Genomic DNA, 13,718 nt, shown 5'->3' with positions numbered 1-13,718 from the left:
TTTTTTTTTTTTTTTTTTTTTTTAGAGAGAGAGAAAGAGATTGCACAGGGATGGGGGAGAGGCAGAGGGAGAGTGAGAGGGAGAGAAGAATCTCAAGCAGACTCCCCGCTGAATGCCGAGCCCTACACTGGGTTCCATTTCATGACCCTGCGATCATGACCTGAGCTGAAATAGAGTGGGGCACCTAACTGACTGAGCCACCCAGATGCCCCTGAAAACCTTTAACATGCTTTAAGGATAATAATAAAAACACACATTGGTGTGAGGCTATTAGAGGAATGGAAAATATTTGGGGAACTCTTATAAAAATTCCAGTGGGAGACAGCAAAGTCATGGGATGCATGCAGGGAGGAGCCCCTGAGACACATGTCAAGAGTCTGCACCCGTGTAACGTGCAGACTAGCAAGGCATAGTCAAGTCTGATCCATCAACACCCTGACACCTACGTTCCCCTAACACAGCAGTCTGGAACCATTTTCCTGAGGCTAAGTGCATACCTCTTCAAATTATTTTATATCTGAGGTCTTGTCAGGTTCTATTTCACCTAGCTCCTGAAACTTCCCAGTCCCTATACAATCATCTATATTTTGAGCCCAGGTAGAACTACTCCATTCTGAGACTGTTTGCTAACTTAGCCTTCCTCGTCAGGCTTCTCACCTCATTTCTCTTTTTCCTCCTTATTAATAGCATATTATCAGCGAGCCATCATCAAGGAGATAACACCAGTTTAACAGGATCTCAGAATCCGTGTGATATTTCTTTTTCTTTTTTAAAAGATGTTTTATTTATTAACTTGAGAGAGAGAGAGAGAGAGAGCACGCACAAGTAGGGAACAGAGACAAAGGGGGAGAGAGAAGCAGGCTCCCGGCTGAGCAGGGAGCCTGATGTGGGGCTTGATCCCAGGACCCCAAGATCATGACCTGAGCTGAAGGTAGCAGCTTAACTGACTGAGACACCCAGGAGACCCCTTGTGAAATTTCCTAAAGAGAAAGAATTTCTTCTAAAACTATGGTGAGAGGCAGGTCTTTGGCTTTCCCTCCAAACAAATATCGAGCATCAGGGCCAGGCCAAAGATAAGCAAGGTAGATGCCTAAAGAGCAAAATTTAAGGAGACACCCGTTCCTGTTGTTGTACAAGGGCAAGGCTGGCAATTGCAGGACCTGAGAGTGGGTGCCTCCCTAAATTTGCCCTATGCTAGTTCTGTTGCGTGCCTGTTGTATTTAGGCACTGAGGATACACAATAATTAAGAAGTGGTCTTAGGGACCCACATGCTCCTGGGAGGGACAGATACGCAAGTAGTCAATTGCAACAGAGTGGCATAAATGGAACCAAAGAAATAAGAAATTAAACCAGACTTGACAGCTTTCAAGACACTTCCTAGAGGAATAACCAGATAAATCAATATATGATAAAATAGCGTATTACCCCGGGAAAGAAGAGGGGAGGTTATAGCTTTCTAAGTACACAACTAGCCGCTGGACTCCTCTCCAATGATGATGAACTCACCCTCTTGGAAGGTGGCATGAGAAATGGAAGTTCATAGGGCTTTGGAATTCAGTCAGACCACTTAACTGAATCCCAGCCCCGCGACCAAAAGCAAGTGAGTTCCGCTCTTTCAGCTTCACTCTCTTCAGCATGTTAAAGAGAAAAGCAGAGGCCCCAAGCAGCATCACTGAGGTTAGTAAGCATCACTAAGTCAGTAAGCCGGGGCTTAACACCTAATCTAATTTCAATTTCATCCTTCCCCAGAAATGCAATCTTTTTTTTTTTTTAAGATTTTATTTATTTATTCGACAGAGATAGAGACAGCCAGTGAGAGAGGGAACACAAGCAGGGGGAGTGGGAGAGGAAGAAGCAGGCTCATAGCGGAGGAGCCTGATGTGGGGCTCGATCCCGTAACGCTAGGATCACGCCCTGAGCCGAAGGCAGACGCTTAACCGCTGTGCCACCCAGGCGCCCCCAGAAATGCAATCTTAACCAGTCAGTCAGTGACTTTCTAATGGGCACCAGCAAAGGAACGAGAGGTCAGCTGCAGGACAAGACCCCAGCTCTTCCCCTAAGGGAAAATGACCCTGCCCAGAATCATCCTTTCTTTTCTTTTGCTTACAGCTCTCTTTCCCCACCCTCTTTCCTACAAACCCCCCGTTTTGTACACGTCCTAGGTGCTCCCCTCCACTTGCTACAGGAGATGCTGCCCGATTCATCTATTATTTAATAAAGCCAATTCATCTTCAAATTCACTTAGTTGAATTTTGTTTTTTAGCAAGTAAAATATGTACCATTCGGACAGCAATTGCAAGAATAACATGTAACAAGAAAGGGACAATTTCTGGAAAAAAAAAAAAAGTGGTTATTTGTGTCCTGAAGTAACACCGATTGCTCTACAGACACTTTCTTGGGGAGCCTGAGAAGAACTGAAACGAGGGGTGTCTGCGCTTCCTCATTTACAGCACTGAGGAAGCCTAAGGGGTAAATGCTCTTATCTGTGTCCTGCAGGGTTTTTGCTAAGTAGTCAGCGGGATGGTTTGATCCAGAGCCTTCGGCCAATGAAGAAGGAGTTGGACAATGTGCTGCTGACAACGGACCGGGCTGTTGCCCGCTTCTCCATGAGCAAACGTTATCACAGTATTGTCTAAGGGGCCCTGCACTACCCCTCCTCCCAGTTTTGGGGCTCAACAAAGAAACAGCATGCTACTCACTGGGGCCCTGCCCTCATCCAGGACCCCCGCTGCCCCAGTTTCTTCAGTGGGCCTCTGCCGGCAGTGGCACTTGGACTCTGCTCCCAAGGAACTTTACTCATCACTTGGTAACGACCATTACCACTGATCTGTGACCCTGAGTACTCGCTTCGGGGAATGTGCCTGATGTTCTCCAGGAACAGTACTACTTGTTAAAGTTAGAGACTGAAAGCCTCGTTTTTGCCGAGCTAAGGAAGTTCAACAGATCACACCCTTATATGCAGAAGCATGCAGGCTTACGCAGAGACCTTCAGAGAGCCCCACAAATATCCATTTATCCAACAAATATTTATTAGGGACCTACTATATGCCAGACACTGTACTAGGCTGTAGGATACCGCAGTGGCTAAATGGTACGGTCTCTACTCTCCTGAGCCTCAAAGTCTCCTGAGGCATTTTTGTTTCATCATCCCTGTGCAATACATTGAGTACGAAGCAAAGCCGTGGAAGCCGGAGAGTGGCCTTCTTAGAACCACTCAGCAGATCAATAGCTCTCATGTGAGCTTCCTAGCATTGGCCGGTCAGACCCAGCCTTCTCTGTTTTCGTCTGTTCACGTCTGTCTATTTTGTAATTCCAGGACATACAGAATATCCTCTCCTTCCAACACTCAGACTAGGAGCAGGAGTCAGAAGCCCATTCATAACCTATTTGTTCTGTAGTTACCAAAAGACAACAGGGAAAAGAGATGCCACAAGGTGGCCTCCAACAGAATCTTGGAATGGTGACCATCTGTTCTTTTCAGTTTGGATGGGCTATATCGAGTTGCACTCTAGCTTTAACCGGAAGGAATTCGCTTTCAGTGGTATCTGAAGAATATTCCTCTGTTCTCTTCTAGCCTAGAAGCGTTCTCTCAAAAAGTTTGGCTGAAATTTGCCATTCATCTTCCACTAAAGCTAACACTGTTTTTCTTGTTCCCAATATATCTCTACTTTGGATATGAAGAGATGAGGAATTTAGATATGGATGAGATTAGGAATTTCAGGAAATATTTGGAAAGTGTAAAAAAAAATAAATAAGAATCTAAGTAGAGAAAAATAAATAAAAAAAACTATTAGATGGGATCTAAAGTAGATTGGACAACACAGAAAAAAGAGTAATGAACTCAAAGATGCATCAATGTAATCACCCAAACAGAAGCATTGAACGAAACACAAAGATTTTTTTAAAAAATTAAAAGACTTCCAGAAGTGGTGGATCATTATTAAGCTGGCTATCACATGTGCAATTAGTGTTTTAAAAGTGAAGAAGAGAGAATAAAGTTTCAAAAAGTTTTGAGGAAGTATTGTCTGAAATTTCTCAAAATTAGCACATAAAGGGTACCCAAGAGTTCAGATGCTCAGCAAATGTCGAGTAAGGTCGGTGAAAGATAACATACAACTAAATGAATATAGAAAAAGACACATTGCATACCAGGAAACTATGAGAAGAATTTTGTCTGACTTTTCTTCAGAAACAACTAAGGTGAAAGGAAAAAAACATGGAACTTCATGTGTGATGTTGTAAATATAAAACCTGTCAATGTAGATTTCTAGTGAAAATTTCCTTCAAACACTGATGTAAAATAAACATTTTCCAGGTTAAAAAACAATTGAGATTAAGACTATTTTATTTCTGTTTCTTTCTACTAAATTCATTAAAACACAATTGAATAGTAAAGTGAAAATAATAACAAAATATTATGGAATTATTATAGACGCAGAAGTAAAATTGATCTGAACCACAGTACAAAGAATAGGTTGGGCTATCAATGAAACGATAGTATGATAGAAAAAAAGGAAACATACCAACACACTGGGTCAAGACATCTCTGATTCCAAAACAGAAAAACACTTTGGAGAAAAGACAATTATTATACTATCCATCCATGAACATGTTTTTGTTTGTTTAAGCTCTTAAGGAAATAATAGTAAGTGAATCCAGGAACAATAAAAAAAAGAATAAGGGGGCGCCTGGGTGGCACAGTGGTTAGGCTTCTGCCTTCAGCTCAGGGCGTGATCCCGACGTTATGGGATCGAGCCCCACATCAGGCTCCTCCGCTATGAGCCTGCTTCTTCCTCTCCCACTCCCCCTGCTTGTGTTCCCTCTCTCGCTGGCTGTCTCTATCTCTGTCGAATAAATAAATGAAATCTTAAAAAAAAAAAAAAATCTCTAGAGAAACTATTTACACAAAGCTTTTGCTTGGTTGTTTTGGTTTTAATGTTGGTCAGATTGTTCTTGGAAAATCAGCTTGGAATCTATACGTACTTCTGTGTCCTTAACTAGATGTGGTCCAGGGTAGACTACGTCACACAAATCTCTCTTGCTTCCGTACCTTGGGTTCCTGTAAGGCCCAAGGGCTACTCCCTTCCCTGAGGACCTGTAGGAGCCCATACAAATGCTTCTGCTCAGCAGGGTGGAGTTCTACAGAAACAACAAGGCACTTGGCTAACAGGTAAGTACGTGGTCGTGAATTACCAGAAAGATAGGACAGAAAGTGAGGCTGAGCAGGAAGACTTATCTCCGTGAACTGGACATAGAGATACATGTCACTGCCGAGCTGGAGGAAGGAACGATGATGCTCTCGGAGCCTGAGGGACAGGAGCTAAAACTACATTATGGTACAGTGCCAAGGCACAGATTGCTGAAGGGAACGTTCTCTGGGTACTGTTATTTTTGGAGGAAAGGCACCAAAAAAAAAGGGGTCTCTCACTGATGGAAAAACTGCTGGAACTGATGCCATTATGGAGGCAGGAGAGTGATGGGTCAAATGGAGGAAATTTTGGTTTCCATAGCCAGGATTTCCTCCCTTCCCGTTCTCTTCTGCTTCCTCAACCTACAGTCTTCATAGTGGGTGAGATAACACTATGATCACCCTAAGTCACAAGAGGATCCCCAAGTAATGCTTTCAGTTTTCTGGTGGAGGACAGAAATAGCAAGATATTTGGAGTTTATCAAGAGCAAGTTTAGAGAAAGTGGAAGGAAGTTTTACCAGATAGCAATGTTAAAAACAAACAGATGAAATAGTTTATCCAAACAGTGTAAGAGAGGATAAATAATTTTTCCTTTATCCTTCTAGGTTTTTGGTGAGGCCTCCCTATAGTAAAAGATTATCAGGAGAAAAATAAGCAAAAGTTTAATAACGTATATACCTCCTGTAGACATGGGACTTACCCTGGAAAAGTGAGTAACTCCTTGAAATGGCCCAAACCATCACCTTCAACGCCTTCTTTGGATAAAGACAAAGGAAGATGTTGGGGGGCTGGATGGGTAGGAGGGAGGGCTTCTAATGGGAGGTTTCCAGAAAAAGCACAGTAAACAAGGGAGTGCTTGTTATACAGATTTATATCACTGCCTTTTTCACTGATAAGAGTTTCCAAAGATTTACTCCTTCTCCTCCTCCGGGTCTCCCTTGTAAATGTAAATGTCTTAGAGGTCAGTGTAAGGATCTGAAAAGTAACATCTACACAGCTTTCAGAGATTGTTCTATTTCTGCTGTTTCTTAGAAATAATCAGCTCAAGATAATCCTTAAACCAAACAGGTGTATTTTGGAATGGCAGATTTTGCTCCCTTTCGCATCTATCAATATGACCTTAAATAGTCTTACAGGAATCTACTGGCTGACCCAATGGACCCCATTGCTTTATGCACCGAGAGCATATTTTCCCTTAATCCAACCCTATGAGATTGTTCCCACAGAGATGCTCCTACGCATTGTTGCAGTCTTTCCCAGAAAGTGCTTCCTAGGCTAGTCTTTTACTTTTTTATTTTATTTTGTAAAAAGATTTACAAAAGATTTATTTTAGGGGGGAAGGGGCAGAAGGAGGTGGAAAGGGAGAGAGAATCTAGAGCAGACTCCTCACTGAGCACAGAGCCCAACATGGGGGCTTGACCTCAGGACTCTGAGATCATGACCTAAGCCAAAATCAAGAGCTGGATGCTTAACCAACTGAACCACCCAAGCACCCCTAGGTTAGTCTTTTAATATAGGTCTTTTTGAAAGATATCTGAGCACCAGAGTTTAACCCATTTAGTTCATATACAGTCCTTTCCAGCAGGGTCCCTGCACCCATCTGATTCTGAAAGTTCCTTCTTAGGGCTCCTAGATTCTGAAGACAGGCATTATCTTCTCCCACTCCTTTTCCTCAGTTTACTTCTCTATGGTTTGCTTGGCTCAAAAGAGTCTATTGGCATATTGTAATTACTTTGTAAGTGTACTGGTCTTAGCTTTGTCTTTTTCTCCTAACCTTATGGCATCCAAGGGTGTCCTACAGTAATCTTTTCTCCACAGCTCTTCTTTCCAACAGCGATAAAGTACCCCTACAGCTTCCTATTACAAAGGCATACTTGGTTTCCGCACAGATAAAGAGGCCTTTGGGTTAAAATTAATGAGAACTTCATGCTCTCAACTTACTGGTTGACAAGAGCTAACAGGCCAGGAGTGAAACCAAGCAAAACTGACAAAACATTTTTAAACTCATTTCCCATTTAAGCTCCCTTTCCCCATCTTCCCTGATGATCTATCAGAGAGATTTCAAGTAGTCATAGAACGTTTACTCAAATCCTTATGTTGTCCACTTTTCAGAGATTTGGCAAAGAACTCTGGTCTTGAGGCTGCCTCCTCCAGTCATGTTTTTGGTTACTAACTCCACTCAAGTCCCCTTCTTCTTCATCCTCATGGGCATCCCTGGCTTTGAGGTTTTTCATACCTGGATTTCCATCCCTTTCTGTTGTCTCTACACTGTCTCCATCATGGGCAATACCACCATCTTGGCTGTCATCAGGACAGAGCCCTCCCTNCACGAACCCATGTACTTGTTCCTCTGTATGCTGGTTCTAACAGACCTAGGGCTTACCCTCACCACTTTGCCTACAGTCATGGGGCTCCTCTGGTTTGGTGCCTCAGAGATCAGCTTTGAGGCTTGTTTTGCCCAGTTCTTCTTCCTCCATGGATTTTCCTTTATGGAATCTTCTGTGTTGTTGGCCATGTCCTTTGATCGCTATGTGGCCATCTGCCGCCCCCTGCATTATGTCTCCATCCTCACCAACCGGGTAGTCAGCAGAATAGGGGTAGCCATCATTTGCCGCTGTGTTCTGGCTGTTCTTCCCCCATTGTTCCTGNTGAAACGGCTTCCCTTCTGTGGTTCCCACCATCTCTCCCACTCCTACTGCCTCCATCAAGACATGATTCACCTGGTGTGTGCTGATACCACTGTCAATAATTGGTATGGTTTTGTTCTGGCTCTGGTCATTATTACACTGGACCCCCTACTCATTGTGTTTTCCTATGCACTCATCCTGAGAAGTGTCTTGAGAATCAGCTCCCAAGTTGAAAGGCTCCAGGCACTCAATAACTGCCTATCCCACATTCTGGCTGTTTTGGTCTTCTTTGTGCCCATGGTGGGATTGTCCATGACTCACCGCTTTGCCAAGCATGCCCCTCCAATTGTACATGTCATCATGGCCAACATTTATCTACTAGCACCTCCTGTGATGAACCCCATTATCTACAGCATTAAAACAAAACAGATCCGTCGAGGCATTTTTCACCTCTTTTGTCACAGACAATTGCAGTAGAGTGTGGAGCAGTGGATTGTGGGTACTATTCCTTAAAAAGAACTTGGGGAACTTGGAAAGTTATGGTTTGGGTATCCAGTCATGTATGAATCATAAAACAGGAATGGGCGTTAAATACATTTTTTTATAATAATTTTTTTTATCATGTTATATTAGTCACCATACAGTACATCCCTAGTTTTTGATGTAAAGTTCCATGATTCATTACTTGTGTATAACACCCAGTGCACCATGCAATACGTGCCCTGCTTAATACCCATCACCAGCCTATCCCATTCCCCCACCCCCCTCCCCTCTGAAGCCTTCAGTTTGTTTCCAGAAGGCGGAATGAACCATGAGAGACTATGGACTCTGGGAAACAAACTGAGGGCGTTAAATACATTTATTGTGCCCCCTGAATTGGTAATTTTAACGAAGTTGAACCATCCACCCATCATGTAGCCGCTCCATTTACGTGAGATTTTTGTATACCGAGTTCCTCAAAGCTGTCATTCTCAGCTGTATTGTATGGATGGAGGTTTCTGTGATTTGTCCTGCAAAACAGACCACCCCAACCTGCATGTACGCAAGCAGGCTAAACATATTGTGAGATCTGTGCTGCATAAGTGACCTTGGGAGCCTGCTTAGTTGACATTATCTGGCCTCCAGGTCAGAATCGGTCCTTCTGGTCTGGACACCAAGAGCTGTAAATCTTGCCTTCTACCCCCTCTGGCTCTAGGCTAGGCTGGCCTCCCAGAATGGAATCTGGGAAGGGAAGCAAGCACATATGGCCCAGGCTCCTTGAACACATGAAGACAAGATAACATAGAAATGCAGCTCTCTCCAAACTGCACGTAAGCAAACAAATGTTTAACTTAAGACCCTGTCATCTGCCCTATAAATACAGCCCTTATGGGGATGGTCAGTTGGAAGTCTGCCCTGAGGAGAGGGCATTCTGCCCAGGCCTCTCAATCAGGACTCCAGCCTCCGTCTCCATGGGCTTCCCGGGCTAATGAAGTTCGTTGTTTTAAGAACCCGATCTGCTATAACTCTGCCTTACTCTCCTTTACTGCTTACTATTGCCCTCATCTGTATGCAGACTTCCCTTTTCTTTCTGTTTCTATTAGATTTTTATATCAATAAAGTGGTTTTTTTTCCTTCTTTGAAATTGAGAGTAGGGGTGCTGTGAATCTTTTGTTTAGAACATCAACTTTTTCTTTTTGCTTGCGTTTACTCATGAAAATTTTAAACTGTTAATTCTATTTAGCCAATACTATTTTTATCTGTCCGTTAACATGAGTTCATGGCTTCCCTGATTGTAACCATAGGATCCTCTGTCAGACATGTTTTTCACTGCTTCTGGCTTTATCATCTCTGCCCTCACTGGGTAAAAAGACTCTTCATAATTAAATCTCATCTCCCTGGATCACATTGTTTGGGAAGTGACAATATGGTCAATGCTCCTTCTAGACAATACGGTCAATGCTCCTTCTAGACTTCACTTAGATTTTCTTCTGCCCTGCTTGTTTTCATGAAAGGATTATATAATTGGTCTTGGTCCCTGATGGACACAATGTAGCTAAGAACAAATTCTTGCTGTTGAATGTGTTAGAAAAGTGAGCAGGATATGACTTGAAAGCCAAGAACTTTCCCAATATCTGTAATTTTTAATAAATTTATAATAATTGTAATGCTTCGTCCACTATTCTGGACATTCAAATTATGTACCCATGCAAGTTCCAAACCTCCCTTTGGAGGGCCCCAGGAACTGTGAGTGAACGGGGGGTCCCCGAGGGGCGAAGGGCCAAGTGAAGCTTAGGTTACTTGCAAAGTATAATTGGAAGAGGGGCAGTTTTGCCTTGGTGAAGTAAAACTTTGAGGAATCTCTGACTTCTTGCTAACTGCTGAGTAAGGACTGGGAAATGCTTGGTCTTTGTCAAGATGGCGGAACACTTACATAAAAGAAGACATTTAAATACATCTATTGTGCTGTACCAGCACGTCAGAAACCTTATTTTTCATTTTAACTTCAGAAACCTCTGTTGAGAATGGTTTTATTCTAGGTAACAGAGAAATAACAAAAACTGAGGATTAAGTGATTTTGTAAGGTGTGTGGTGGAACTTCTCTTCCATCTGAACCATATCGAGACCTGAGGGACAGCCCTTTGCCCCATTCCTAGAGGCTGTCTCCTGATTCATTCACTAAGGGGGCAGGTGGCAGTTTCTGCAAAGTTGGGAGGGGACTGGTTGGAGAGCAGAAGGCTTGTGGCCTCGAGATAAAGCCTCCAAGTCTGGGGAGGGGCTAAGCATTCAGGCCTGTTGTCTCATGGCTCAGCTAGCACACCCCCTCAGCCCTCTCCTCCCTGCATGCACGGGAACTCCTGCTTGGGGGCAGGTAGGGGTTACTCACTGATGAAGCATGATTCCCCTGAACTTGGGTCCCAGGGAAACACCCTGATTTCCTTTCTATCTTTAACTTCCTGCCCACGAAGAGACATGCCCTTGGGTTCCCTTTCTGACCCTCACTCCTGTCCCCCTGGTCCTCTCTCCTTTGTCCTCTACCCTTTCTTCACTCATTTTCCTTCCCATCTAGTCAACTGACCTTCTCTTCCCACCTGAGGCTTGTTCTGTCCTCTCTACTTACTGTTTCTCATCTTGCCCACTCAGGCTCACCTCTGAGCCACTCAGTCCTCAGCACAAAGCTGGACAAGCCAGGCATGTCCCTTAGGGCCCCTTGCATCACAGCTGTCCTGCACATGGAAAATGATTGCTGGGCTCCTCCTTGAATGCTCAGCTGAGGCTAAGTCCTCCTCTAACTGGAACTTGGCAGTTTTCAACGTGTGTGGTTCCTAGTGCTGGTGGTGAGGCTGGGCCTCTTTCTCCAGCCTACATGCATGTCCCTCTGGCCACAGGCGGACTCTCACGTACCCCGAGAGGCAGGCAGAGGTCCTCCAAGAATGATTAGGGACATGAACTTCATCCTGCCTTCCAGCCAGTAGATATTGAACATCTAAGATATTATAGAGAGTGCCAATTGAAGTGGAGGTTATGTCTGGACCACAACCCTTGTCCTCAAAGGTTATATCTAAAGATTTTTAAAAACATTCCTGTGTAATTGAAATGTATCATGTTGTGTTGAATATAATCCAGGGCATTTTATTGCAGCGTTAAGCCTCGCCAGGGCCTTAATGCTCCCAGAATGGTGTGAAGCTGGTAGTCAGTCACACCCAGAGCCCCTTCAGGCCACAGGATGACGTGTATCTCACTAATGTTTTAACGTATGAATATGGTTTATGGAAGGACTTCTTTGAGAGTAGTAACACCATATCCATGACTGTGGATAAAGGATTCTCTATCTAAATGCCTCTCTTCATAGTATTTTCTACCACATGCTTGATCCTATCCCTCCTTAATCCCCTGAGAAGGGATACGATCATGTTGATAGCTTATTGCTGGGCTGGAGCCAGCCTGACATCATTTTGTCTCTGGCATCACCGTATGCTCTCATCCCATGGTTTCCATCGCTGGCAAACACAAATGACACTCTGATGACACTGCTCTCAACGCACAGAACTGTTGCTCAGTGACCACCAGTCCCTCAGTTACCTAGATACCTCCGTGGACCGTTGATACATAATAAAGACGTTATTTCAGTTCCGGCCCAGTTCCTGCCCTAGCGATCTAAATGTCTACAGAACTCCTTACCAGACCAAAAATAAATGTTCTTTGGTAGAGGCAATAAACCACCAGTGGAATTCGAGGTTATTACAAGTATTATTATTATCACAATTGGTTTTATTGATGGTCTCTTATCTATCGCACATTGAATGGACTGCTATGGCAAGGAGGTGAAGAACCATCTGTGGCTTGAGCAATCCCCTTAGAGACTCCTCTTCTGTATCTTTTTTTCTTTCTCTTCTTTTTCTCCTTGGGTATCTTGCAGCACTTAAGAAAACATGGAAACTATAATGATTGAAAATTGTTCACTAAAAATCAACATTTCATATAACAGCATTAAAAAGAAAATTTCACCAATGGAAACTTTGGGAAGTTAAGAAAGATGTCCTATGAGGTTGGCTTCAGTGTACTCAGAATATATGCCCAGGAAGGAATGGGCTGACCCTGAACACAGGAGATTTCCATTATTTACCTTGGGAAGTCTCCCGTCATGTAGAGGGGGCAAAAGCTCAGAGGAATGGCCCAAATACAGAGACTTCGATCTCTGTCTTTATATGTACAGATACATCTTTATATGTAAAACTAAGAGAAATAGACACAGGAACATCATCCACTCTTAATTTATTATTTGATTTAATAGAGGACTTTTGTAAGCTCCTACTCTACTCAACCGAAGCATTGTGCTTGAAGCTGGTATACAGTGGATTTCACAGTCCAGTAGGGAGGAGGAGAGATAGACATGAAAGAATAAATTTCATATGTGGCAGGTGTTTCTAAACAGAAAGGTGTGCCAGTCTTTGGGCCTGACACACACAGGACACATTACATACCTTGTAAACCACACCAGAGCATTTGCCATGGTCCCACATTAGCACATTTGGCTTGCCTCCTTACTACCCCAAAACCCAGTGATTCTGTGAAGTTCTTCTCCTTTGGCGATCAAGGGCAAGGGAATGTGCAAGAGATCAGAAATTCACCTATATTTGACTCTGATTCCATCAATCTTCAGGGAAATAATCTGACTGTGGTCACCTGCACAAGACTTGTTGAACTCTGGCAAATTTATTTCTACCTCTCCTATATTTAATTTATAAGCATCCTTATTGCCACCCTTGAGAATGGGATATTATCTGAATCCCTCTTCTCCTGCTATGTGGGTTAAACATATCCCTAGAGTCTGCCATAAAACCCTTTTCTTCAGGCCAGGCTTTCTTCTCCCCTAACACATGTGTCTCCTGCTTTTTCTTTCTTTCCCCATTCTTGCACACACATAATCTCCCCTTCCTTAACCTCTGTTCTGCACACCTGAGGAATACACACCAAGCTCCAATCATGTCCAGTTCTGACCTGAATTAATTTCTTCTTTGGGCTCTGCTTGTATGTAATTTCTGATTAGCACCCTTTCATTAAGATCATCATAACAAAACTTCTTCCTCTGGACCAGGAATTGATTTACTTCTTGATTTCAATTCACTTCACTATGTAAAAATTGAGTATTAATATTCTACATGTTGTCTTGCATGTGTACTGTGTTCAACAGCAATCATTTGGAAATTAGCTCAGGAAGACTCTCTGCTTCACTGATGACAAGGTTCTAGAAAAGGCAACTAGGTGCGCACAAGGGACACAACAGATAAGAGTTAATGGTTGCAGGGATGTCCAGTCCACGTGAGAACACAACGAAGAATGGAATCTGTGATAAATTTGCTGGATCACGCCACAGAATCAGAGTCACGTAAGGGCTGCTGTAAATGAGTACATTTAGTA

General features: G+C 43.3%; 1 protein-coding gene across 1 annotated transcript; it reads left to right on the top strand.

Moving 5' to 3' along the window:
* The first annotated feature begins 7,346 nt into the window (after positions 1 to 7,346).
* On the top strand, positions 7,347 to 8,294 carry LOC103680113 (olfactory receptor 51Q1-like). The gene has a single exon (XM_008709649.2). It carries the CDS (start codon positions 7,347 to 7,349, stop codon positions 8,292 to 8,294), a length of 948 nt encoding a protein of 315 aa, XP_008707871.2.
* The last annotated feature ends 5,424 nt before the right edge of the window (positions 8,295 to 13,718 follow it).

This window comes from Ursus maritimus, unplaced genomic scaffold, assembly GCF_017311325.1.
Source record: "Ursus maritimus isolate PB19 unplaced genomic scaffold, ASM1731132v1 scaffold_16, whole genome shotgun sequence".
NCBI lineage: Eukaryota > Metazoa > Chordata > Mammalia > Carnivora > Ursidae > Ursus > Ursus maritimus.
This window is presented reverse-complemented; position numbering and strand designations above follow the sequence as displayed.